Genomic DNA, 27178 nt, shown 5'->3' on the forward strand with positions numbered 1-27178 from the left:
ATAGCTTTGGAAACTTTGCTGAAAAAAAAATTTGAGTAAATTCTTTTCTTGAGCTCTTGCTTTACAAATCAAAAATGCACTGACTGGTTAGTAAACTGAGTCACTCACTTCCTATTGTTCTTTGGCAATCTTTTAAAAATCAATCAATCAAAACCCTTGTTTACTTACCCAATGAATCCATGTCCAGCTCATTGCAGTAAAAAGAGATATCACTGTCACAAAACACGGTCTAGGTCCCTTAATCCAGCCTCTTTTGATCTCAAAAGGTGGTAACATTCAGTTCAGAGCTCACTCATCTGTAAATTGCATCACATTATCTCTGAGTTATTTAAGAAGCAAGCTGTGTTTGGTTTCAGGCATTTTAACCTGCTAAAGGCAAGAAGCGTTTGCCACATAGTTTCAAAGGTCTTCCACTTACTACAACCGTCAGAGAAAGCAAAATGATCGAACCCATCGGGAATCAGTACGTTGTGGCCAGGCCAGTGTATTCTGCAAATGCTTTTGGGGAAGAACATAAGAAGAAACACAGACATCATAAGACACTTCTGGATCATCTCAAAAAGTTGTGCCGGTAAGATGTTTTCTAAAGTACTGGTATTAGGAGTAAATGAAGCACTTTCTCTGAAATTTTTAAGCTTCCAAGTTCTTCTTTCTAGCCCAGTCTCCAGAGTCAGTCTTTTCATCTTTGATTTCCAAACCTCCTACTCCAGGGCTAGAAAGGTAGTCTCTGAAATGAACACCATCTCGGCTCTCGACACCATCTTTCCATATCAGAAAACTGATAGATGAGGACAGAGGAAAATTTTCTGTCAACTGTTGTACAAGTCAAGCTGAGGATGACAAATAAGTTCTATTGTAGCTAAAGAAAAGAAGTATTTTTCTGAAAAAAAAAAAAAAAAAACCTTTGGTGGTAGTCAGGGCAGCTAGTACGTGTAAAGAGGTGAATATTAGTGGGAAGATTAGTGCAATGATATCATCTTTAACAAATTTCCATCTACAATAGGTACTAAACTTAAAATTGGATATTAATTAACTGACCTGTGGTTTTCATTGTTACAGCTGTTCTGCACAAAAGGCCAAGAAAATTGCCTTCTCATTGTTCCCCATAGCATCTTGGTTGCCAGCATACCGCATAAAGGAATGGCTCCTCAGTGACATTGTTTCTGGAGTCAGCACAGGGCTGGTGGCTGTACTGCAAGGTAACTTTTTTTTGAGATGTAATTTATATATCATAAAATTCATCCTTTTAATGGGTAAATTCGGTATTGGGTTTGTTTGTTTGTTTGTTTTGGATATTTACAAAATCTTGTGCAACTAAGTTTGTGCAACTGTCATGGCTAAATAATTCTGAGACATTTTCACCATATCCATCCCCCCAAATCTCTTGCAAATCACTTCCCATCCTCCCTCCACCCAGCCCCTTGGCAAAAACTTTCTGTCTCATTGGAGTTATCTATTCTGGACATTTCATGCAAACAGAATCACAGAACATATCAATCTTCTGTGTCTTGTTTCTTTCACTTAGCATAATGTTTGCAAGTTTCTCCCATGATGTACAAGTCCTTCATGCCCTTTTATGGATGAATAAGATCCTACTCTGTAGATACACCACATTTTGTTTGTCCGTTCATGAGTTGATGGACATTGGGTTGTCTCCACCCTGTGGCTTTTATGAATAACACTGATACTATTATGAACACTTGCACACAAGTTTTTGTGTGAACGTATGTTTTAATCCTCTTGGGTATATACCTAGGAGTATAATTGCTGTGTCATATAATAATTCATTAGTAATGGTGAAGATTCAAAGTCCTCCACATCCTTGTGAAGACTTGTTACTGTCTGCCTTTGTTATTTTAGCTATCCTACTGAGTATGAAATGGTATCTCACTGTGGTTTTGATTTGCATTCTTCTAATGACTAATGATGTTGAGCATCTTTTCATATGCTTACTGGCCATTTGTATATCTTTGGAGAAATGTCTTTTAAAATCTTTTGTATATTTTAAAATTACGTTATGTGTCTTTTATTTTTGAGTGGCAATGGTTGCTTACACATTCTGGATAATAGACCTTTATCCAACATATGATTTGCAGATAATTTCTCCCTTTCTGAGGGATGTCATTTCCCTTTTTCATAGTATCTTTGAAGTACCCATTTTTACATTTTGATGGAGTCCAGTTTATGTGTTTTAAATTTGGCCGCTTATGTTATAGGTGTCACTAAGAAACCCTTGCTTAATTCAAGGACACAAAGGTTTATACCTAAGTTTTCTTGCAATAGTTTTATAGATTTAGCTCTTACATTTACATCTTTGATACATTTGAGTTAATAAAACAAGTTTTAAGGTGCAATCTTAAATACTAGAAGACCCTAATTAAAACTTCTATGATCCTTTGCATGAAATAAGAACACTGATGCTTGTATATTTACAGGTTTAGCATTTGCACTGCTAGTCACCATCCCCCCAGGCTATGGGCTATATGCAGCCTTTTTCCCAGTCATCATCTACTTTTTCTTGGGCACTTCTAGACACATATCTGTGGGTAAGTGAATTACTGGGCTAATTAATGCTCATTGCTTTTTCTTTACGAATGACGTTCGCCATGCATTGTGTATGCGTGCTAAGTTGCTTCAGTTGTGTCCAACTCTTTGCAAACCTATGGACTGTAGCCTGCCAGGCTCCTCTGTCCATGGGCTTTTCCAGGCAAGAATACTGGAGTGGGTTGCCGTGCCCTCCTCCAGGGGATCGTCCCAACCCAGGGATCAAACCCAGGTCGCTTGTGTCTCCTGCACTGGCAGGCGGTCTCTTTACCACTGGCACCACCTGGGAAGCCCCAGTCATGAATTGTATCAATTCCATATTGTGCAGCATCCAGAAGAGGAGTCATAATTTCTTGTAATTACAAATTAGAACTGAGGCTTGGGAAGGAGACCAGAACTCCAGATGGTAATCTTTCTACATGCTACATTTTGGTTGAAAGACAACTGTGCTATGGGGAAGCATAATGACCACAATTCACCCTCTCTTTATTAGGTCCATTTCCAGTTCTGAGTATGATGGTGGGAGCAGTAGTTGTGAGATTAACCGCAACAGACAATACAGCTGATTCAACATTCACTAATAGCTCAATGACTAATGATTCATCAATAGATGAGCAGAAGGTGATAGTGGCTGCAACAGTTACAATGCTTTCTGGAATCATCCAGGTGAGCATTTGTCCCATAATCTACCCTCCCCAATCTATGTGTCCTGACTGGTACACATCTTTCTGGTTTTTCTCCTTCTTGCCACCCCTCCCAACTCTTCCTGTTAGTTGGTGTGCCTCCCTCAGTGGCCCACTGGAAATAATTTAAGAAGAGTCACTCATGGCAACCATAAGAGGAGGGACAGATCCACTTTGCGAAGAGGAGTGAACATGGGTCTGGAGAGTAGGAAATATGAGAACATGGAGGCACATGTGATGACAAGTCAATGCTGAACTCAATAGAATACCTGGGAATTGATACACTCACAGTTCTTACTAAACAGAACTGTATGCAAGTAATAGAGAAACTGGCAGCTTGGAAATTTTTTCTCATTTCACATTGTGTGTGTGTGTTCAGTCACATCATTTGTTTCTGACTCTTTGCCACCCCATGGACTATAGACTGCCGGGCTCTTCCATGGAACTATCCCAGCAAGAATACTGGAGGGGGTTGCCATTTCCTACTCCAAGGGATCTTCCCAACCCAGGGATAGAACTGGTGGCTCCTGCATTGGCAGGCAAGTTCTTTACCACTGAGTCAACTGGGAAGCCCAATTTCTTATTGAAAGTGAAAGTGTTAGTTGCTCAGTCGTGTTCAACTCTTTGTGACCCCATGAACTCTGTCCATGGAATTCTCTAGGCAAGAATACTGGAGTGGCTTGCCATTTCCTTCTCCAGGGGATCTTCCTGACCCAGGGATCAAACCTGGGTCTCCCACATTGCAAGCAGATTCTTTATCATTTCAGCCACCAGGGAAGCCCTGAAGCTTACCATCTGAGCCACCAGGAAAGCCCCAGACGGTAAAGAATCTGCCTGCAATGTAGGATAACGGGGTTCAATCCCTGGGTTGGGAAGATACCCTGGAGAAGAGAATGGCTACGCACTCCAATATCCTGACTGGAGAATTCTATAGTCCACATAGATTAGGGAAGGGCTTAAAGACTTACTCCCAAGCCACACCCCCACCACCATGACTGGATTGTAAAAAATGTCCCTGTTCTCAAAATGTTAGATAGTAATAATGTCAAACGCCTCAAGGTGTTGCCTAAAGACAAAAGTGAAAAAAGGGTCAATTCAAACCAAGACATAGTGATATGTCAGTTCAATGATGGGGTCTGAGTACATCTCCGATTCTAGTGCTTTTGCAACCTCACAGTTCAGGTTGCATTCTGGTGACAGGAGTGGAGAGTCAGGCCAACTTTCTATACCCATTTACATTATTGCAAAATCCTAATGCTTTGGAGGAATGAATCAGTTTTGCCCTCAGTTAAAATCAAGCAGTTTTGATGTCATAAACAGTTATCTATTTTCCAATAAAAGTTGACCAACTTGTTTGAGGGAATCTGAATGGATGCTTGCCCATGCATGCAACAGCAACCAAAAAAAGGTAACTGACAATTCCCTGGGAAAAATTATGAGGACTGATGTTAGATAAAATTCTGCTATGAAAAGTTTATGGGGTGAGTCTCCTAAAAATACTTTGCCTTCAAAAGAGGGAAGAAAAGAAACATGCTAGTTCTTGGAGGTATACTGAAATGATGTGCTATTTGAACACCACGTAACATTTGGGGCTGCAGCGGGGAGGAGGGAAGCAGAGGGAGGTACCTTAATGGGAGGTGTTCCAAGAGGCTGAGACACTTTTTTTCTTCCAGACCCAAGAGTGGAGGCTGAACCTCCACAGTTTGAACCATTTCAGTGGTTGATCTTTCAGATTGCCGAGGTATATTGTGAATCTACACTAACAAGGCTCTGTCCTCTCTTTGCAGTTGCTGATGGGGGTTCTACGGCTGGGCTTCGTGGTGATTTATCTATCTGAGTCCCTAATCAGTGGCTTCACCACCGCTGCCGCTATTCATGTTGTGGTATCCCAGCTCAAATTTATGTTTCAGCTGACAGTCCCCGCACATACCGATCCATTTTCACTTTTTAAAGTGAGTATCTTTTTTTGCTTCAAAGATAAGGAATACACGAAATTCACTATCATGTTTCCCAGAGAACTTTCCTTTTGTGCCTTTGCTATGGGGCTTACTTAACAACTTCCAGGAAATCAACAGGCTGAGAAATGTATTCACATGAAGAAAAAGTTAGTGGCAAAGAGAACAACACTGAAAATCGTTCACAGCTCCCATGAAGCTGATGTAAACAACAGAAATTAAGTATCACTTCTTCTAGGTTTGACTCTTCAGTATATTTCAAAAGAAAAAAAATGATGGCGCACATGATGAAAAGCTTTGTCCCGAGTTTTAAAATCTTTCTCAAAATCTTATGTTGAAAGAAATGTGCTAATTGGATGGCACTGCTTCCCTATTTCTAAAAAAGCAGGTCTTGTTTTTTCAGAATTGAAATTCTTCTGACTCTTATGTATCCTTGTTTATAAAGCAAAAGGAAATTGGCCAATATGTAAATAGAACAGTGGTTCTTCTCTCCTCTGGAGGATGTACTTTAGAACAAACAGTGTTCTTAGTGCCTCTGAATTTATATATTTAAGTCCTCACTCGTTTTTCTTTTGTGAGTCTAGCTAAAGGTTTGTCTCCTCTGTTTATCGTTTCAAAAAGCTAGCTTTTAGTTCCATTGATCTTTTTTTTTCTTTTTTTTTTTTTAGTCTCTGCTTAAATTCTTCCCTCTCTGTTCTTTGTTATTTCCTTCTTTTTCCTTACTGTTGGGCTTGTTAGTGCTTCTATCAAGACAGTGTTTGGGAGTCTGAGGCAAAACTTGCTCCAAGTTGGAACCAGACCTCTCTCACTCCCATTCAGAGCTATTCCAGAAGTGGAATCTTTAGGGAGTCATTTGGGATCCAATCTGGGCCTGCTTGAGCTGTCCAGATCCCATAGATATGGAAATCCAACTGGCCTTGAGAATTAAGACTGTAAACAGTGCACAGCTAGCCAGGAAGCTATTTTCCAAAGTGACAGAGAGAGTCAATGAAGCAATATCAGGGGTCTGAACCTTAATTTAAAAAGCCAGGAATTCAGGGGAAACATGCTAAGAAAAACTGTCAAAGGTGAAAGGTGATTCCCTGGACAGAGCAATAGTGTTGATTATGAAATGAAAAATGAAGTATACATATAGCTGATTCACTTCGTTGTGCAGGAGAAACTAACACAGCATTGTAAAGCAATTTTACTCCAATAATAAAAACAAGAAACAAAAAAAAACGATGGCAATGACACCTAAGAGTAGAAGAGACCAGTTCTAAAAATGTGAAAAGCATCCCAGAAAATCTGACACCAGATGAAGAGCATCGCTAAACCAGTGCGATGACAATGCTACGCTAACTTACTCTTCTCATATCTCCATGCTAGTCTCTACAATTACTAGTGTCTAACATGAGCAGAACAGGCAACTGCTATCCATCTGTCAGTCCTTTCATGTCTTACGTTTATTTTTATGTATTTGGAATTAAATGTTGTATCCAAATTACACATTAATATAGCACTTGGGTTTTTTAATTTTTATACTTTCAGGTCCTAGAGTCCGTATTCTCACAAATAGAGAAGACTAATATTGCAGACCTTGTGACATCCTTGGTTATCCTGGTGGTAGTATTTGTGGTTAAAGAACTAAATCAGCGCTACAAAGCCAAGCTTCCTGTGCCCATCCCAATTGAGCTCATTGTGGTAAGTGATCATCTTCTGGTTTCCTTTCAGAATTCGTTTGCCTTGTGGTTTTTTTTTTTTTTAATTTCTTTTTTAGAAATTAATTTATTTATTTCAACTGGAGGCTAATTACTTTACAATATTGTGGTGGTTTTTGTGATATGTTGCCATGAATCAGCCACGGGTGTACCTGTGTCCCCCATCCTGAACCCCTCTCCCACCTCCCTCTGGGTTGTCCCAGTACACTGGCTTGGAGTGCCCTGTTTCATGCATCGAACTTGGACTGGTGATCTATTTCACATATGGTAATATACACGTTCCAATGCTATTCTCTCAAATCATCCCACCCTCACCTTCTGCCTTGTGTTTTTATGTTGAAAGCCCTCCCTATCTGTAAATTAGGAGGTTTTAGTGAGACAGGCAATCTCTCTGCAGTTTCTGGTATGATATTTAGTATGGTATTTTTCTTCATTCATACTTTAATAACTTGCTTTGATGATTTGAGGTTTATTCTTTCCATGTAAGGCAAGAGAGCTGCCCTCTGAGAAGCCTGGTGATAGACTCATTGGAATGAAGCTGTGGTTCTGTTTCAGTAGTACATTAGAATTGCCTTGGGACTTCTCAAAAAGTAGCCAAACCTGAGCTTGAGATTCCTACGTAATAGGTCAAAGGGTGGCCTTTGGCAATGGTACTTTTTTTTTTTTTTCCAAAGCAAGATTCTTAGTGACATCTCCCATTTCTAACTTGGGCAATTTGCAACTTTGCAGACTGTGATCGCAACGGGTGTATCCTATGGCTTTGACTTCAAAACCAGGTTTAATGTGGCTGTGATTGGGGAGATGAAGCCTGGGTAAGTGTCTATCTCATGATGGCATCTCCAAGCACCAAGAGAGTTAGCAGTAGTGACAGAGGACTCTAAGCTGAAATGCATTAACCCTCCTCAGCACTCTCCCTGTATCTGGCATCCATCACGCATCCAGGAGGAAGGCTCACTTCTGTCCTTCTAGGAATAAGTCACGAAGGACATCAGGTCTGCAGTTCTTAATATCAAAAAGTGTCTCCATGTGAAAGAACTCACAAATCAGAGAAGGGACTCACACGCCCGTAAAAGCAAGATAGTAGAAGTAGAAAAAGAGGTTAAACTTGTTCCTTCTCGTAAAAAAGAACCGAGAGAAACCAGATTTCCCTGGCCATTAATTACCATAAACACTATGTAGTGTTTTGTTTGAAGTTACTGGAGCCAAGTTCCAATAGTTCAAAGGAGACACTGAAGGAATACCTGCCACACACTGCTTGAGCAATCCAGATGGGCACACTCTGTCCTTTCTCAAGATCAAGTTCAAAACAAGCCCAGAGCAACTCTTACCGCTCCAAAAGGCTGGGAGGTGCAGTTTTTACAAGGAGTCTGAAAATGTAGTCCATTGCCTTTATTCAGTTGTTGAGAGAGATCCAGTTTTGTGCTCTCTCCTTTCTCTGCCTTCTGACCATTGCATCAGTTTCTTCCAGCTTGCTTACCAAGGAAACGTTGTATTCCTGGTAACGAAATGAAATGAAAATGAAACAAAAATGAAAACCTTCCCTCCTTTCCATACCTAGGAATATTTAAGAATTATTCTAGGAATAAGAATTTATATGCATTTCATTGTTGACTTAAAAATAACTAACTTCTAATAGAAAGTGAAAAGCGAAAGTGAAGTCTCTCAGTCGTGTCTGACTCTCTGGGACTCCATGGACTGTAGCCTACCAGGTTCCTCCATCCATGGGATTTTCCAGGCAAGAATACTGGAGTGGGTTGCCATTTCCTTCTCCAGGAGATCTTCCAGACCCAGGGATTGAACTGGGATCTCCTGCGTTGTAGGCAGATGCTTTACTGTCTGAGCCACAAGGGAACTTCTATTAGAAGCAAATATATATTTTTAAGCAAAAAATATTTTTATCACCAGATAAAAATGTGTTATACTTGTGATATTTAGATCACAAATATCACTTTAAATGGTAGAAATTAGGCTGAAGTTGAAAGACTATTTCTAGGGTTTCTCTCTACTCTGCAACTTTCAAGTGATTATACTTTATCTTGTCAGAAGATTTTGGAAATAAAAGATAAACTTAAGATCACTGAATTACAGTGACATTACTTAGTAAATGTATTTTAAATGTCAACGGACTTCTTTCCACAGTATGTGTGGGTGAAGAAGGGGGTGACATATTTATAGATCATCACACCCTACAGACAGGCAGTGTAGCCCAGTAAGCAAATTCATGCTTTCTAGAGGCAGAGTGCCTGGAATTTACTCCAGACTCACTTCCTGACCTTGAGCAAATAATTAAACTCTGTGCCTTAATATCTTTGGCTGTAAAAAATGGGGCTAAAAATAGTAGTTATTACGCAGGATTCTTGTAAGGATTAAGTGAGTTAATTAATGCATGTGATATCCTGAAGTGCCTGGCCTACTGTAAGTATTCAAACTGCACTACTGCTATTCTTAATTTATCACCTAAATTATTGTGCCAGACACTTAACATGCTTTTTACACTCCCACTTCTTCTGAGTGATGATTGAGTGGGCATTTTAAATGCCCATTGGTGTTTGCAAATAGAATATAAGTGAAAGATAATGATTATTAATTATTGCTAATCTGCTATTAATGAATATGACATCTTAGAAGTGACTTTATGAAGTCATGTACACTGAGTGCAAATACTTGGCTGAAGGAGAGAGATCATCGAAAAAGTAGAACACCAAGGATATATTCAGATTCCAGAGGGACACTGTAATAGTAGCTAAGAGGCACTTTGTACTTTACGATGTGTGAATAGTATTCACATTCATTGTTTTATTTGAACCTTCCACAAAAATTATGAAGAAAAGAGAACAAGTGTTACTATCAGCACTTTACAAATGAGGAACCTGGGTGAGGAGCACAGCCAGGAAATCAGTCCAGTTTTCAGGCTGCAAACCCCCATCACATCATTCTGCCTATGGCGTTTAGAGGCTAGAACAAAATAATAATAGCAGGCTTCTGGGTATTTTGGTATAAAATGCAAATTGTATCACTCATTTTATATTTTACATGTATAATATTCCTAGCTAACTTTCTGATTTATAAAAGCTGCAGAATATGAAATAATAATACTCCTTCGAAATTAGAGCTAAAACTGTATTAATACTTACCAAACATGAACAGCAATTAAAAAAGAATTGAATGGACCCAGTTAACCCAGTTGTAATAAGTTTTACATCAGAAACAGATGTTTATAGGAGCTGAACATTTTAGTAAATTTATTTAACTGCTCTAAGTTCATGCGGTATAAACACAGACATATCCTCTGTGACTTCAGTGTTTCCCTGACATAATCCCACTTAAAATGGAAACCCACTCTCCATCACGGCTGCAGTTGGCTGTAGCCGATTAGTGGAGCTCAGGGCAGAGTCCAGTGCTTGTTTGCTAAGAGTTTGCCATGAAAGGTTATTGTTATCAATGGAGGGAAATATATCTTGCTTTCCTTGTCTCAGAACTGTATTTGCTCAAAGAGCCTTCATCCATGGATAACTATTGGCGGTATCATGAGTGATGCTTTGTAAATCAATGTAACAATACAACTGGGATCTGAGATGTTTTGCAGGAAGCTTATATTGATCTAAATGTACACTGTAATGCAGCTATACTAGCAAAATCATATCAGATTTGTCACTATCATTGGACTAGTTTTACAATCTTATATCAAATCCAGGCAGCATTGCTTTTCAACATTAAGATAACAGATTGCAAGATATTCAGTGGTGCTAAATTCTTGCTAGTCATACTTGAAAGGCACAACTCAGCCTAGAATGCATTCATTCATTCATTGACTTGCTCAACAAATACTGACCACCTGATATATGCTGTGAAAAGTGTTTGATCCTGGTCATAGAACAGTGAACTAGTCATTGTCCCTGCTCTGGGTCCGGGTGAGAGTTTCCGGTTGGGAGGGCAGATGGAAACAGGAGGAATCAAATACTGGAGAAGCACAGACAATCTCGCCTAACCCTGACCTTGGGGATGAGAAATGACTTTCTGGAGGGAAGGATGGGAATGAAGGGAATGGTTCAGGCAGAGGGAACAGAAAATTAGAAGCTTCCAAGGTGGGAGATGATGGGTGATGAGAAACAAAGAAAACTTGGTATAGCTGGAGTCTAAATTCTGAGAAATGGTAGTAATTAAGCACGATGTGGAGCAAGGGGTCATTGGGGCCTTGCTAAGGAATTTGGATTTTTTCTTGAGGATACAAGGATGCTGTTGAAGGCTTCTAACCAGGTGGGCAACATTCTGACTTGCTTAATTTCAATTTCAGGTTTCAGGCCCCTGTCACACCTAGCAGGCAGACTTTCCAAGATACCATTGGAGACTCCTTTGGCATTGCCATTGTTGGCTTTGCAGTGGCCTTTTCTGTGGCCAGCGTCTACTCCCTCAAGTATGATTATCCCATTGATGGCAATCAGGTAAGTATACAACCGACAATGGGTCTAATTAGGCAACTTGAGCTACTACTTTGCATACATGATATTGATGGTGCTGCATCTAAAAAAAATTCCTCCTTGCTCTCCTGTCAGGAGCTGATCGCCTTGGGAGCGAGTAACATATTCGGTGGATCGTTCAAAGGATTTGCAGCAAGTACTTCTCTCTCCAGATCGGGGGTCCAGGAGAGTACAGGAGGCAAAACTCAGGTCCTGAGGGGTCTTTGCTAAGAGGCCCATCTTTGCATGAGTCCCTGGGGATTTGGAACCCTGGGGGAAAGTTGAGTTTGTGATGAGAAATGTTCTCGTCTCCACAGATAGCTGGCCTTCTCTCTGCTATCATCGTGCTGATTGTCATTGTTGCCATCGGATTTCTCTTGGAGCCTCTACAAAAGGTAGCACTCATCCCTCGGGCTGACATCTCTCTCCTTTGGATGATGAACCGAGGACTCTGGTTCTTAAACTCAGGAGGCATAAACTAAACTAGGGAACATGAGTATCTACAAACTCTCAAGTACTTCTTAGCCAATATTCTATGGGCCAAAAATATTTCTTTCTCTCTTGGCACTACTTTATAAATGTTAGGAATGCAAATATCCAACAACGCTACTCTTAAAACTCTACACTGCCTTATCAGTTCTACTCTGCTGATCAACTTTGCTCTTCAGCCTCTATGTGTTTACCCCAGATATGATTAATGTTTAGATTGGAAGGCACCCTGGCACTGAAGCTTCCATATGGGTTGACTAAAGTGAAGATTTTCTTAAAGGTTGATGCCATTGAGGCCTGTATGGAATTCAGAGAATGGTACTACCAACCACACAACCTGTTCTTAGGAGTACGCCCTGCAGCTCCCAGAGTGTAGTTTGACTCCAAGACCAAAACGGTCAAACTGATGGATGGGAGCAAATGGTTAGACTTTGACCTTGCACCTTTACCCTCATGCTCCTCTGTCTGCCTCTCCAGAATTACTGTAATTTTTGAGGGTGCAGTTTTATGCTTTGTCCACCACTGCAGTACCCAGGTTACAAAAATAGCAGCAGGCCCTAGGAAACACAGGATCTGTAGGAAACCAAATGATGGTCAATATATTGTTCTTTGCAGTGTTAATGTGATTTTGAGGTAGTACAGGAGGCACTGGCTCTAGTCCTATAGAAATTCTTCTAATCCTGCTCTGCTGCTTATTATCTCTGTGATTTAGGCAGATCATTTAACCTCTTGAACTTCAAGTTGCCCATTTGTAAAACAGAGAGGGAAATAGCACCCACTTCACAGAGTTGTTGTGAAAATTAAATGAAATAGGGCATGTGAAGTATTAATATTTAGTCCAGGGTGTGGCACAAGATAAACACTTAACCAGTGATACCCTTTATTGGGAAGATTATTATTGTTGTTATTCTAAACATCCAATTATACCTCTGACTACAGAGCACATAGACATAGGACACAGTCCACCAAAGTCTGTTGGTTTTTATGTAGGCCTTTTTCTTTGTTGGTTGGTAGCTGGAACATGAGTTTTATCCCAGGTTTCTGGTGTCCTGATATGGTTATCCCAAACCTGGCCAAACAGTGCACAGTACTTGCTGTCAAAATTATGCATTTTTATTGTGCTAACCTGATTTCCAAAGGAATGGCATAAAAGGAGTCAAAAAGTCACCCCTAAAGAAATATTATGTGTAAGAATTGTATATCTCAATAAAAATAAATGCACACACAACCCCCCTACATAGAGAATTCGGCCCGGTGTACTTCTTCCTGTGTATATCCTTGGTCTCTACCTCACCCACTTCAATTTGGAGAAACTGAAAAAAAAAGCAATTGCCACTTAAAATCCTATCTCTTTCGTAAATAAATGACACCAACCACACTGGCCAGGATGTTAATTAAAGGCTTTACTTTGTAAAGGATCCATCTGACAATTACTTCTTAGATCGCTGTGTCTATAATGTTTTTGTTTCATCTAAATAACTGGTCTGTTTTATCATATGAAGGCAAAATAACCTTTCATGATAGCTAAGAATGAATGCTCCTTAAGCACTTATTTAGTATCAGCGGAGTTCTAAGCGTTTTTTTTTTAATAGTTAATCCTTAGTCTCAATTACAGTCAGGATAGCCAGTTCCTGGTAAAATGATCCCCCTTTCCCTGTCTGCGGCTTCTCAATGCTCTGTAATCTTTATTTTTTTTAAGGAGTTACTGTGTATGTATTTCATTGTAAACTGTTAAAAATTTTTTTAATTTAAAAACATTTTAATCGACGTATAGTTAATTTACAATGCTGTATTAGTCTCATGTGTACAGGAAAGTGATTCAATTATATATTCTTTTTCAGATTCTTCTCCCTTATTGGAAGATACTGAGTATAGTTCCCTGTGTTATACAGGTCCTTCTTATTTGTGGGTGTTTAGTCACTAAGCAGTCACTAAGTAGTTTAAGTCCGACTCTTTTGAGACCCCCATGGATTGTAGCCTCCCAGCCTCCTCTGTCCATCGGATTTCCCAGGCAAGAATACTGGAGTGGGTTGCCATTTCCTTCTCCAGGGAATCATCCTGATCCAGGGTTCGAACCTGAGTCTTTTCATTAGCAAGCAGATTCTTTGCCACTAAGCCACCAGGGAAGCCCCTTTGTTATTTACCTAGTTTCAAACTGTTTTTCCATGGAATACTGACTAGGCACGAATTAATGAAAAGAAAAAAATAACATGTCTCCTTTGCAAGTTGCACTTGACTTGTTTTATACTAAAGTTCCCCAAAGCAGGAGGCTTATTGTACAGAGTTCCGTGAACCATTCATCCAGCTCCCACAGGGGTGGCATCTTACACAGCTACACGGCAATATCAAAACCAGTACATTGACGCTGGAAGGACAGGTGCTGAAGCTGAAGCTCCAGTACTTTGGCCGCCTGATGCAAACAACTGACTCACTGGAAAAGACCCTGACGTTGGGAAAGATTGAAGGCAGGAGGAGAAGGGGACGACAGAGGATGAGATGGTTGGATGGCATCACCCACTCAATGAACATGAGTTTGAACAAGTTCCAGGAGTTGGTGGTGGACAGGGAAGCCTGGTGTGCTTCAGTCCATGGGGTCAAAGAGAGTAGGACACAACTGAGTGACTGAACTGAACTGAGCTAAAGCTTTGAATTCTATTCCAAGACCCCCAAGCTCCCTGAGGTTTGTTTTTTTTTTTAAACAAAGAGCAACACCCACTCCCTACTACAGTAAATAGACACACACTAGACTATCTCTGATTAGAAAGAATTGCTTTCAGTCACAGGTCTTCAGATCTGCCTTTCTGTGTCCCCAGGTACAGATGAGTAAGTGCTATCAGATGGCACGTTCCTGTCACTGTGGTGGAGCCAAAATCATACCTGGGGATAGGTCAGAGTTCCAGGGCTGCTGTGCTATGCATTGGCATTGTACACAGGAAAAGGGTGTATCGTTTGATAGGCTCTGAGGCCCTTGAAAGGATTCGCTTATCTACAGCCTTCACCTTTGCTTCTATATGGTTACTGGATTATCTCAAAGTACATCTGCTCTTCATGTTTCCACAGTCTGTCCTGGCAGCTTTAGCACTTGGAAACTTGAAAGGAATGCTGATGCAGTTTGCGGAAATACGAAGATTGTGGCGAAAGGATAAGTATGATTGTGTAAGTAGAGGTGATATTATCTGAGAGAAGAATTGGAATTTCATTTTAATGCTGATGTAAAATGTATATTTATATTGTAAACAAAGGGAAATCTTGTTTCTATCTACCTGTTCAAATAACCTGCTTGTTTTATTTGCTATCTTGAAACTGCACACTCTAATGATTATTCTCTGGGATTTGAATGAAAAATGATGAGTTACTTACAAGTAGGAAATAGTCCATGAAGCACAAAGAGACAACTTCTTAGATCTCTTCTAAAAATTCTTGTAGTCATCTCTAATGCCACAGAAACTCTGAATCTTACGGTATTCATTGCTTCTGGTCTTCATTACCTCGTATGGCAGTGTCCAAAGAACTCAAATTCTGAACATTCCTTTCGGAAACACTCTGTAAAGCCTCCCCTCACTCTCAACAAGCCTTGCTCTGAGAAGCTGTGTCCCTAAATTATATCAGGGTCAAAGTCTGTGGTGTAAAAAGGCTTGTTAACATAGCCTATGGTTCTTAACAAGCATGAGGTAATAAGCCAGGTTTAGTTTTGCTGCTGCTAGATCAGTGTTAGGGACTTTTACACTTCTGGGACACGCTAGGAGTCTGATAGAGATAAAAGTGTTAGTCGCTCAGTCGTGTCCAACTTTTTGTGACCTTATGGACTATAGCCCACCCACTAGGCTCCTCTGTCCATGGAATTCTCCAGGCAAGAATACTGAAGTGGGTAGCCATTCTCTTCTCCAGGGCATCTTCCTAACTCAGGAATCGAACCCTGGTCTCCTGCATTGCAGGCAGATTCTTTAGCAGATGGGCTCCCCAGGGAAACCCGCAGCAGAGATAGTAGTCTTTATTAAATCAGCAGACCAAAAGTAAGATATTAGTCCAGATTCTACCGATTAATAACAAACAGCAACTGGTTCTGGAATTTTAGCTGGGACAGATTCAGTCATTTCCTTAACTGGTTCAGGGATGGGGTTAGAAAATGGATACACTCTCTCGGGATTTTTAGAAAGATTTGCTTGCGCTTCTGCAGCATCTGAACCTGAGCCAGCAGAATGACCGGAAGGCAGCTCCCTTCTACTGTGTACTCCTGACCTCTGCTTTGGACACTAGAAGTTCATGCTTTCTTATACCTCTGAACCTAGGACACTCTATTTGAATCAGAGTAGTAAACGGTAATGTATGTGTTGCTCTTTTTTTGACAGCTAATCTGGGTCATGACCTTCATCTTTGCCGTTGTCCTGGGGCTCGGTTTGGGCCTGGCAGCTAGCGTGGCATTTCAGCTCCTGACTATCGTCTTCAGGACTCAGTTGTAAGTGCTCACTGTGGTCTGCATCCTTGCAGGCTTTGACTTGCCTGGGTCAGAGGAGGAAAAAACCTGTCACTGGTTAGGGGGAAAGCAGTTTAGTTGATAGGTATGCAAATCTATCAAGACTGGCCAGACTGGGACTTCCCCTGGTGGTCCAGTGCTTGATTCTGCACTTTCAGTGCAGGGGCTGTGGGTTTGATTCTTGGTTGGGGAACTAAGATCCCACAAGCCTTACCATGCAAACCCCACCCCCCTAAAAGAAAAGAAAAGAAGATTGGCCAGTCTATTCTGCCTCACTCCAAGACCTGAAGGCAAAAGATGGCCCAATCTTACATCAGCCGAATCTCACCAGTTGTTGGTCTGCTTCCTTCTTTGACAGTTCAAATAAATCATAATTCCCTAAGTCTGTTTACCCAGCTGTAAACTGGAAGTAATTCTGAGCAAGTTTACTGTCTTTGCCTCAGACTTGTTAAACACAGGGCAAGTGTTCCCGAGAAGATTCTGGAGATTCTGTGTGTCTGAGGGAGGGTTGTTTCTCTGGGCAAGTTGTTAGATTGGACTCCCACCTGGAAATCATGAAGCTGGATTTAGAGAACTTTTCAAAGGCCCCTTTCAACTTAAAATGCCACAAAAGCCACTTAGAAGTCTTGATTTTTTAACAGAATTCAAACAGATTTCCTCTCCAAACATCTTCTGGATTCTTAAATTTGTTATAAAACATCACCACCATGTGGTCACTCAGCCTTTGATGGATTATATGATGTGACAGAGAGAGAAGGCTTCTTGGGATCTAAGGTGTTCTAGAATAGAAGGTGTTATCATACTTAAGTTTGATGGACTGATGGAATACATTTACACTGAGATGTTCCCACACTCTTCTATTTACTTATATTTTCATTCATTTCTTGGGGACTCATCAAACATGAGACAAATTGAGTGGTTGTAGGCAAGTCATAATAGTTCTCTATGTCCTCATCCATACAAGGTGATTGTATCTGCCTTATTTCACCCAATAACTGTAATATTCAGAATCAAAATGGCAAAGGCATATGGAAGTGCTTTGTAAACTGGATGTGGGAGATGGGAGAGGAGGCACAGTTTCGGAGCTGTGGGAGGGTCAGTCAAACAAGGTGTTTGCCCTCCAGGGCATGATGGCATGAGAATTTTCCAATCTTTAAATTTTGGATAAGCGAGCCTGCTTTGGGTTGCTAGGAAAACACCAGTGTTAGCCTTATAGGCTTAATAAATATGCAGGAATGATTCACTTGGTGTTGATTTTCCCTACAGTCCCAAATGCAGCACCCTGGCTAACGTTGGAAGGAGCAACATCTATAAGAATAGAAAAGATTATTCTGAAGTAAGCTTCATTTTTTTACTCTTATTTGCTAAGTAATATTAACATAAATCGAATGGGCACCATCTAATATGATTTATCTGCCTTACAGATATATGAACCAGAAGGCGTGAAGATTTTCAGATGCCCATCTCCTATCTACTTTGCAAACATTAGTTTCTTTAAGCAGAAACTTATTGATGCTGTAAGGTTTGGGGTTATTAATTTTTTTTTAATTCCACTTAATACCTAGGAATGAAACGCTTATTTTATAACAAGGAGGAGGGTCACTGATTTCACAAATACTGCAGATGGGTAGTGTTCATATTTTTGTATCCTTGTCCCAGGTGGAACTATCTTAATAGGGGTCCATTAACATGTTAGGAAATGAGACTTTTTATCTAAGGTCCCATATAGAGACTCTTTTCATTATATATTGCTGTAAAGTAAAAAGATTTACCATAAGATAGATGGTCTCCTATAGATTTTCCTTGGGAATCAACTTCAGAAACAATGGGAGTCTTTAATATTTGACTGCATCATTGAAGAGATTCAGGATAGCAAGTGAATACTTAAAAATGAATAAATAAAATATAAATGAATATTTAACACTAAATAACAACTAGTGTCCCTGGTGGACTGGAAAGAAGCTGACAAAAAAGCAGACTTTAAGGTTAAAAAACAAAAGCTCAGCACTCTTTCACATTCCTTCTGGTCCGCTCTGTCCCTCACATAGAGCTTGCCTTTAAGCCCTAACTATTTTTAGTCATCTGTTATGCATCAAATATCTTTCTACCCAAGTTTTTTTTTTTTTTTTTTTTTTACAAAAATGGGATCAGATTGTCTATCTGGCTTTAGATACTGTTCTTTTCACTTAATCTAGTATCTTTTCATCTCACTACATTTTTTGGTCAAGGGTTTTTTATTATATAATTTGATCCTCCTTATTACTCTGGGCTTCCCAGGTGGTGTTAATGGGTTAAGAACCCTCCTGCCAATGCAGGAGACATAAGAGATGAGGATTTGATCCCTGGGTCAGAAAGATCCTCTGGAGGAGGAAATGGCAACCCACTCCAGTATTCTTGCCTGGAGAATCCCATGGACAGAGGAGCCTGGCAGGCTACAGTCCATGGAGTCGCAAAGTCAGACAAGACTGAGGCGACTTAGCACGCACACACGTACTTATTACTCTGGAGCTAAATATTACTGCAGTAAGAACACATTTGTTCTGGAAAGGGAAAAAAATGAAGGTTACCCTCATATCTAACACTAAAATTATAAAAAGTTCATATAGTAGATATGATAATTATACAAATTCTAATAGAATAAAAAATATCTAGAAGCAGGATACTAATTAGATACCACTCATATTCAACAAATGGAAAAAAATAAAATGAAATTCCCTAAGGGTTGTGTGGAAAGAAAACAAAAACTTCAAATAGTTTCGATCCATTTGTGGATACTCTAGGGATAAAACCTGGATGGTACAGAGGTTTTTCAATGTTAGTTAACTGCATACAGAGTAGCAGACCATAGGTCTGATACAGTGCCCTCAATGATGATGTTAAGTTTTGAATTTCAAAGCAAATTTAAATTTTAATGTAAGTATCTTTCATATATGTCTCAGTCCCTCAACCCATCCCATTTAATTATGCTATGATGGTCCCATTTAATTAAGTAGAATTATGCTATAGCTAGAATTAGGTTATATAAGTAGAATTATGCTATACAAGTAGCAGAATATTCAGCATTCTTGTAACACAGCAATGGGTTTTTCAGATTGGCTTTCGTCCACTTCGAATTCTTCGCAAGCGCAACAAGGCTTTGAAGAAAATCCGAAAAATGCAGAAGAAAGGCCTGCTACAAGTAACACCAGTAAGTTCTTTCCCACATGTCTACGTATTACAGCTAAAAGCTTAGTAAAAGGTAGTTCAAGTGGTTGGTTCCATTTCTTTTAATGAAATGGCAGATAAACAAGGTACTTCATGTGTCAATTAGTGTCATGTTTTTAGGGGTCTCTTTAAAATTGTATTCTCCAGGGAAAATTTTTATTCTCCAAATAAAAGAATTAAAATCCCATCACTTGAGCCAACTTTGACTCTATGCTTCAGAAATTCACTGGTTAACCTTAACCTTCAGTGCTTTTCTTGGTCAGAGTTTTTACGCATGTTAGTGTCCTCTCTTGCAGAAAGGATTTATATGTACTGTTGATGGCTTTAAAGATTCTGATGAAGAGCTGGACAATGATAAGATTGAAGAGCTGGATCAGCCCATCAATACCACAGACCTGCCTTTCCAAATAGACTGGAATGCTAATCTTCCTCTCAACATTGTGGTCCCTAAAATCAACCTCCACAGCCTCATTCTTGACTTTTCAGCAGTGTCATTTCTTGATGTTTCTTCAATGAGGGGTCTCAAAACGGTAATTTTTTTCTGAATGAAAACAACTAATCAGTGACTACAGGTTAAAAAAAAGTTGTATTTGTGGACGGATGTTCCTTTAGATAACACATGCATGCTTAAGCAGAAGTAAAATTTAATCTTAGAATATTTCATGGAGGGAGTGCAGGTGGGGTGTGTTTGGTGGACCCTTTAAAGTGCATTTCCCATGAGACTGCATATAATTTCTGACATATGCTTATAGGCAATACTGCTCACAATCCTATTAAATTCCAGTTCTGCTGTGTTTCAAATCCTTGTGGGTATTCTATCTAAATTGTCCTGAAACAGAGATCTTGCAAGAAAGTAGAATAGTGGTCCTTTTATTTTTATCCTCATCTGTCATAAGCCAATGAACTTTAACTTGGCTATGTAACAATTTGTCTTTTTGTTTTTTAAGTTAGATATATGAAAGAATATATGTCACGTATGATTTTAAAAAACAGAACTGTAACAATCTGGTTGCAAGCTGTTTCCTTACCACAGGTTTGTCAACGTTTCTAAAAGAGTTTCTAACAGAAATGCCGAAACAGATATAAAGAAAATTTAAGAATGTTAACATCCCCCTCTTTTGCTTTTTTTTTTAAACAGAAATCTGCCTACATAAAAACTGAGCTAAGATCTATTAAGTATAGGTGAACTAGATATAAAATTAGAAAACAGGATTAATTTTATCTCCTTCAAACTTAACCTTTTAAAAAAATCTTAGTATCACATGACCTGTGAGACTGCTTTTTCTTCGTTTGCTTTTGTCTATTTATTTTTGTTTTGAAGGAGAAAATACACATAACATTTATTTTTTGATCTTGGCATATAGCACAAAAGACAGGGACTCTACCTTAGGTTTCCTGAAGGTCCTAATTCTTACTTCAGCCCAGTAGAGCCTCCAAAAGTTTTTACTGATGATAATAGTGATATTAATGATCACTATTGATATTAATGTAAACAGGACAAGCTACTTTCCTTATCTTTTATAACCTTACTCACATCACTACTGGCATTTGTTCTGAGCCTTGAGACCAGGAAAATGGATAAAGATTCTTTGGTGCTAGACACATTCAGGCACTGTGGACAGGAATAATGAACAACATATGGGTTATGGGTTTTTTAAAACGTTTATATATAGAGAAAGCTCTCGTAAAGATCATTCCATAGAAGAAACTGTTTAAAAATTACATCAGAGTTCCTCTTTTGAGTCAGAGCAGACATTTTTTCATTATACTTCCTTCAAGAGTGATCGTCTTTAACTTTTGACTGAAGAGAAGAGTTCTTTCCTTTAGACTTCTGTCATAGAGCCTTGTTATTAATTTTAGTATCTCTATAGTATTATCTCTTTTAAAAATGTAAAGGGCTCTGAAAGCAACATATTAGCATACGACACAATTATGATAGTTTTCTTTACGTTTCTGACAAGTGAAACTGTTCCCTAAGAAAGATCTGCTTTCTTTTTAACAGATTCTGCAAGAATTTATCAGGATCCAGGTAGACGTGTATATTGTTGGAACTGACGGTAAGTTGTTCTGTTTTTATTTTCTGACAATCCCTTTACTGCTAGCTCTCAATCTAGACAGCTTCTCCTAAGAACAGGCATTTTTTATGATCACCAAGAAGGTCTAATTTGTAGATTTCCAACAGCAATCTCCAGGGAAACGGCATCTTTATATTTGAGTTGTGTTGATACATAATTGACTTTACAATTTTAATTCTAGTTTAACGGGCAGCAAAGGAGGGAATATGTAGCCTAAGTTTACTCTAAACTTCCTAAAAAAGTAGGTTTACTCTCTTCCTTGCCTCCATCGAATTAGCAGCCCATAATTACCTGGTCTCTGCTTCACTTCACTGATGAGGCTGCCCTTGCCAAGGTCATCAATGATATCCCGGTGATCAAAGATCAACCACCCCCATCCCAGCCTCATTCTCTCAGAGCTTTAACAGCGGGCTCTTTTTGGCCTCTGTCTCCCTGACTTTTCAAAGACCTGTCTTCTGAGTCCCTTCCCACCATTCTCAGAGCTCTGCAGTACCTCACACTGGCTCCTAGCCACACTGCTATCTATGTTAATGAACCCACAAACTGTATCTCCAGCTCAGACCTTTTTTCTGAGCAGCAGACCCGTGTATTCAACCATCTGGATGTCCTCCAACTACCTAAGATACACATATTCAAAACTAAATATATACATCCCCCCAACTACTACTTCTCCTTTTCTATCTTGGTCACTACATCACCACATACCCACCCAGTTGCCCAAAGTACAAACTTTGGAGCCATCTTTAATCTCTCCTCCCCATTCCTCTATATTCGGTGAGTCACCATGAATATTTAATATTGAATCAGTCTCTTCCTCTCCATTTCTACAGCCTTAATCTAGCTCCTTATCCTTTCTCATCTAAGTCCTCTGAAAGAACTAATCAGTGTCCTTGTCCATCCCTAGAATGTTCTCCCATCCCATTTTCTGACTCATCCCATTAATCTTTCTCATGAAGCTTATAGTCCAGTGGGAAAGCCTGATAATAAACAAAGATATTTCAGGTAATGATAAATGCTGTCAAGAAAAAAATCAGGGTTGAGACATAGAGCCACAGGGGTAATGCTATTTTACACAGGTGATTAAGGATGTCCAGAAACTCAACATTTGAGCAGAGACTGGAATGAAGTGAAGGAATCAATCTTAAAAGTGTCTTGGGAGAAAGCATTTTAGGGAGGTATGAAACAGGCATTAATTTTTGCTCTGTACTGGCTCCTGTCCATAAAATCTACAGATATACCCTAGTTTCAAGGGTTCCTTATAATTAAAAACATCCTCTTAATCTCAGTAATCCTTTAAACAATTTTACTCTTCCATCATCCCAGGTCTCTTGAAAGCATCTCATCCTGCTGCCTCTGCTGCCTGGCACCCCTCTAGGTCCTTAGCTAAGGTCGTCACCCTTGCTCACTGAATGCCACCTGCATCCTGACAACCGCAGAGCCCTCATCTCCCTCTGCTGCAGTTACTGCGAGGTCTTGTCCTTGCTGAAAGTTTCCCTGTGAACAGACTTCCCCACCTCCACGCTTTCATACCTTCTCTTCCTCCTCTTGCCCCAAATCCTAGGCATTCTTTAAATGGTATCTGCTTCATTAACTTTCCCAGAATCCTGCCAAGTGGAAACAATGTTTACCCTTCTCTCTCTGAATTTCCACAGCACATGATCTGTGCCCCTCTTATTCATTTGACAACAATGTGAGGACCTACTATATTCTAGGCATTATTTTAAGAACCAAGAAAACATTAATTTAAAAAATTAGATTGCTTCCTGCCTCTATGATTCTACTTTTCATTAAGATAATATATATGTGCTCTGTCTTCCTCAAAGGCAAGATTCATGTCTAATTTATCTTTTGATCCTACCCAGCCAGAGCTTTGCATATAATAGACATGAGGCAATATTTGATTGACTGATCTGAGCCAACGATGCTGGTTAGTTCTTCCAAGAATAGAAGTAATTCCTCAAAGATTAATGGAGAGGTAATGGAGGGAGCCAAGGAAGATGTTTTCTGATGGTATCCAGCAGCTTTGGTAAAATGGACTACAGTAAGCTAATTGGTAAATCCAGAACCATGACATTGGTCCATGACTGTATGTTCTATTTTGGCAGAATCTCCATTTTTAGTAATAAGCCACCTTTGAAGCTCCTGTTATTAACAAGAGAAATTAACCCACAAGGCTCCTGCCTAACAGTGTTTCTCATTTGATCCTTTTTGGTATTTCACATGTAATTTTATTACAAAGATGCCCTTCAGTTCCAGAAGACATTGTACTAATGGTACACTAACATTGTACTGCTGCAACTCCCAAACACTTTACCGAACACCAGTGAAACGCACATTTGAAAACAGACATTCAAGTCCCCAACCTCAAGGAGAAACCCATGGTCAAACACTTAACTTCTGTTATTCTTTCTTTCCTCTCTTCAGATGACTTCATTGAGAAGCTTACACGGTGTGAATTTTTTGATGATGAGGTCAAGGACTCAATATTTTTCTTAACAATCCATGATGCTGTTTTGCATATTTTGATGAAGAAAGATTACAGTACTTCAAAGTTTAATCCCAGTCAGGTATCAACTTTTGAGCAACTTTCATGTTTGTATAAACCACCACCAGTACTTCTTCAAATTTCTCTTTATTTTTCAACATTAAAAAGCATATTCCTAATTCTTAATTCCATCCTGGTTTTCTCAGGAAGTAGAAGCAAAATCTGATGATTTCACCATCAGTACAAATGGAGGGTTACGTAATCGGGAATGTCAGGTAAGAATCTTCAGCAGGTTTATGTATAAATAGACAGTATGACGAAGAACTTTCAAAATGCTGAGGCCTCTTCCAGCACGCTACAGAAAGTCCAGCCCCTGTTTGAGCCTCTGTGCCTCATTCCTAGGAAACTGAAGCAATCCCCATCTAATAGGGACATTAGGGGAAAATAAACTCAGATCAATACAAAAAGAGATGGAAAACAGTGATACTAGACCTCTTATTGCAATAATGAGCATATAGAAAGAGAATGTTTTATGTTTTCAAAGTATTTACAACCAAGATCTTATTCTGGTCTTGTCATAATCCATGAGGCAGAGAAGGAAATACTATTTCCACCTACAGATGAATTCATGATGGAGCTGAGAAGCTAAGTACACTTCCTGACCCCTAGAGGCATGGGAAGCCCCTAGCCAGTATCTAGCTCAGTGCTGAATGTTAGGTTCCTTCACTTCCTTACTAGAAAGAGTTGCCAAATCATTTAACTGTATAGCGCCATTTCATTCTAGAACATTCATTTCTAGAATATTCAGTCCTTTCAAGGTCTGTCCCTAGTTTGGGAAAAGCAGAACTACAAATCAAAATGAGTATCCCCTATAAAGCAAGTACATGGTAAGTGTCTTACATTCATGATTCAATCTTTACAACACGCAAAGAAGATATCTTCATTTCACAAATGAGGAAATTAGAAGGGCTCAGAGAGTTAAACTAATTTGCTTAGGGTCACGCACCAAATTGACAGCAATAGGATCTGAAGCAAGATCTGTCTGATGTCAAGAGCTATATTATACTGGCTCTATCCTTTGGTGAAAAACTATTGGAAGTGAGGGTCCCAAGGAAGAATCCAATGCTTGTCTTCTCTCATATGAAGAAAGGTCTAAGAAGCGTATCAAAAAGGAATTTAAGTTAGAAGCAATGTATAGCATTAAGATAACCCTGCGTGATTAAGAGTTCAAATAGAAAAACCTTAGATAAAAAAGCCATTCCAGAAATTCTGATAGACCTGAGGGGTGAGGGGAACCATAATTCTGCTTCCTGGGGCTGTTTCCCAGGGAAATTCACGCCTAGCACCATGTCTGAGGACTCTATAAAGAGAGCCTTACCAGAAACCCTCTGCCCAGCAGCTGGACTCAGAATCGTCACCAAGTTTTAAGGGATAAAGTAAAGGAACAGAATTTCAATCCAATGTCTGATCAAAGCTTTAGAACCAACTGTCAGACAGAATATAGTCAATACCACCCTGTATCTGTTTCTCTATATTTTTAAAAAAACAAGCATTTAACACAAGCCCCTTGCATTACTTAGAGGAAGATAAATTGGCGGTTGTGGTTATGCCACCAGTGGTGATTCATGTAAAAGCTGAGTGTCCCTGGCCAGCATACATAAGCCCTTGGAGTTTGTGTGGCCCCTGAAACAAATGTGAAGAAATAATTACTACAATACATTATATTATTTTGGTTAAATTAGGCCTTTGAAAAATACACTTCTACTACAACATGGTATCACATGGGTCTACATTAACCAAATATCCCTGGAAGATGTTTGATCATTAAAATTGAAGACAAATTTGTTGGTGAATCCAGTAAATTCTAGCTCCCAATTTTAATCAGATTTTACTCCTTTTACATACAAGATATGATTATTAAAAGGGATAGAACTTAACAAGTCTTTTAAAACAAAAACTTTCTCTCTTCTTCCAGGTACCAATTGAAACAAAATTCTAAACAAAATGTAATTCAGAGATCCTCATCCCTCACATAAAGAAGAACTTTATACCCAGAAAGTTATTGCTAAGTTCATACATTGTATGAAGAGTATTTCTGACAGAAATTATGTTTCAAACTTTGGAACGAGATTGTTCTAGCATGGTATATTTTTCACATATCTAGTAACCAATTATGTAAATGCTTTTAATTTTCTACTTTGTAGATTTTTCAAAAGAAAATTATTTTGTTTATAAGTATTTTTATAGCACTGACAGATTTCCATCCAAGCCACTACTTTTGTGCATAGTTCGCAGTGCATTTGCACCACTGCTTTGAATCTTGTAATTTATATAGTTCACACTGACATATATTCACTTAAAAAAATCAACTGTACAATAGGTGTGTCTTGCTTTATTAAGTTTCTTATTAGCTTTCTGAAACATGCTGAGTCCTCTTTACAGTGATCTGACTGGAAACCTGCTACATGAGAATCCTTCTAACCTTTCTGCAATGAGACTTGTATTTTATAAATTTATTTATTTTATGTAACAGAAATTAAACATCATCACCAACAGTAAAAGATTCAGTGGCCTCTGTTCAACATAAAGCCACTCTGTTAACGGGAAAAGTTGTCCCAGTTGTTTTAGATCTCACTTCTAAATGTTTGTCGAAGTACTCTTTCATCCTTTATTAATAGTCTTACTGAGAGGGCTTGTCTACTTGACTTAAAACCAATTATAGAAAAATAAAACAAACGCTTATTCACATATCTTCTCTTAATTAAAAACTAGAATCTCAACACTTTTTATAGCAACCTCCATCACAACCCATTCAACCATAATATCTTGAGGTTCACTTTCCTCATCCTTAAATGTTTTATTTTCTCTGAGGCCTCTAAGGTGAATATGCTGAGTAAGGGTTACGCATGGAGCTGGACCTTGACTTGCCTGCCTCGGAGCAAATACTGGAAATTGACTAGGACAAAAACTCTGATCTTTTATTTAGGAAGAGGTCAAGAGATTGGTGCTGGGAGATAAAAATAAAACTTACACAAATCAGAGCAAGACTGAAGGGGAGAGGACATCCAATGATCAACTGGAAGACAGAACCACTTGTCAAGAAGCAGCTATA

The 27178-nt window shown here is 39.2% G+C and overlaps 1 protein-coding gene across 1 annotated transcript; it reads left to right on the forward strand.

Moving 5' to 3' along the window:
• On the forward strand, positions 332–26627 carry SLC26A3 (solute carrier family 26 member 3). Its single transcript, XM_018047224.1, has 20 exons — positions 332–571; positions 1060–1199; positions 2436–2546; positions 3038–3210; positions 5015–5179; positions 6713–6865; positions 7612–7694; positions 11177–11324; positions 11436–11549; positions 11657–11734; positions 14889–14984; positions 16178–16284; positions 17569–17638; positions 17727–17819; positions 19394–19489; positions 19803–20036; positions 21509–21563; positions 24006–24148; positions 24273–24341; positions 26042–26627. The coding sequence occupies exons 1-20, from the start codon at positions 441–443 to the stop codon at positions 26063–26065; spliced, it is 2283 nt and encodes a 760-aa protein (XP_017902713.1). The 5' UTR covers positions 332–440; the 3' UTR covers positions 26066–26627.

Source organism: Capra hircus, chromosome 4 (genome assembly GCF_001704415.2).
Source record: "Capra hircus breed San Clemente chromosome 4, ASM170441v1, whole genome shotgun sequence".
NCBI lineage: Eukaryota > Metazoa > Chordata > Mammalia > Artiodactyla > Bovidae > Capra > Capra hircus.

What these genes read in the sequence shown, in the direction of transcription:
- SLC26A3 (XM_018047224.1), top strand. Translation starts at nt 441, where the DNA reads ATGATCGAACCCATCGGGAATCAGTACGTTGTGGCCAGGCCAGTGTAT. An exon ending in ATTGGGGAGATGAAGCCTGG is followed by an intron (nt 7,695 to 11,176) that starts GTAAGTGTCTAT and finishes TTTCAATTTCAG; the next exon opens with GTTTCAGGCCCCTGTCACAC. An exon ending in GTACAGGAGGCAAAACTCAG is followed by an intron (nt 11,550 to 11,656) that starts GTCCTGAGGGGT and finishes TCGTCTCCACAG; the next exon opens with ATAGCTGGCCTTCTCTCTGC.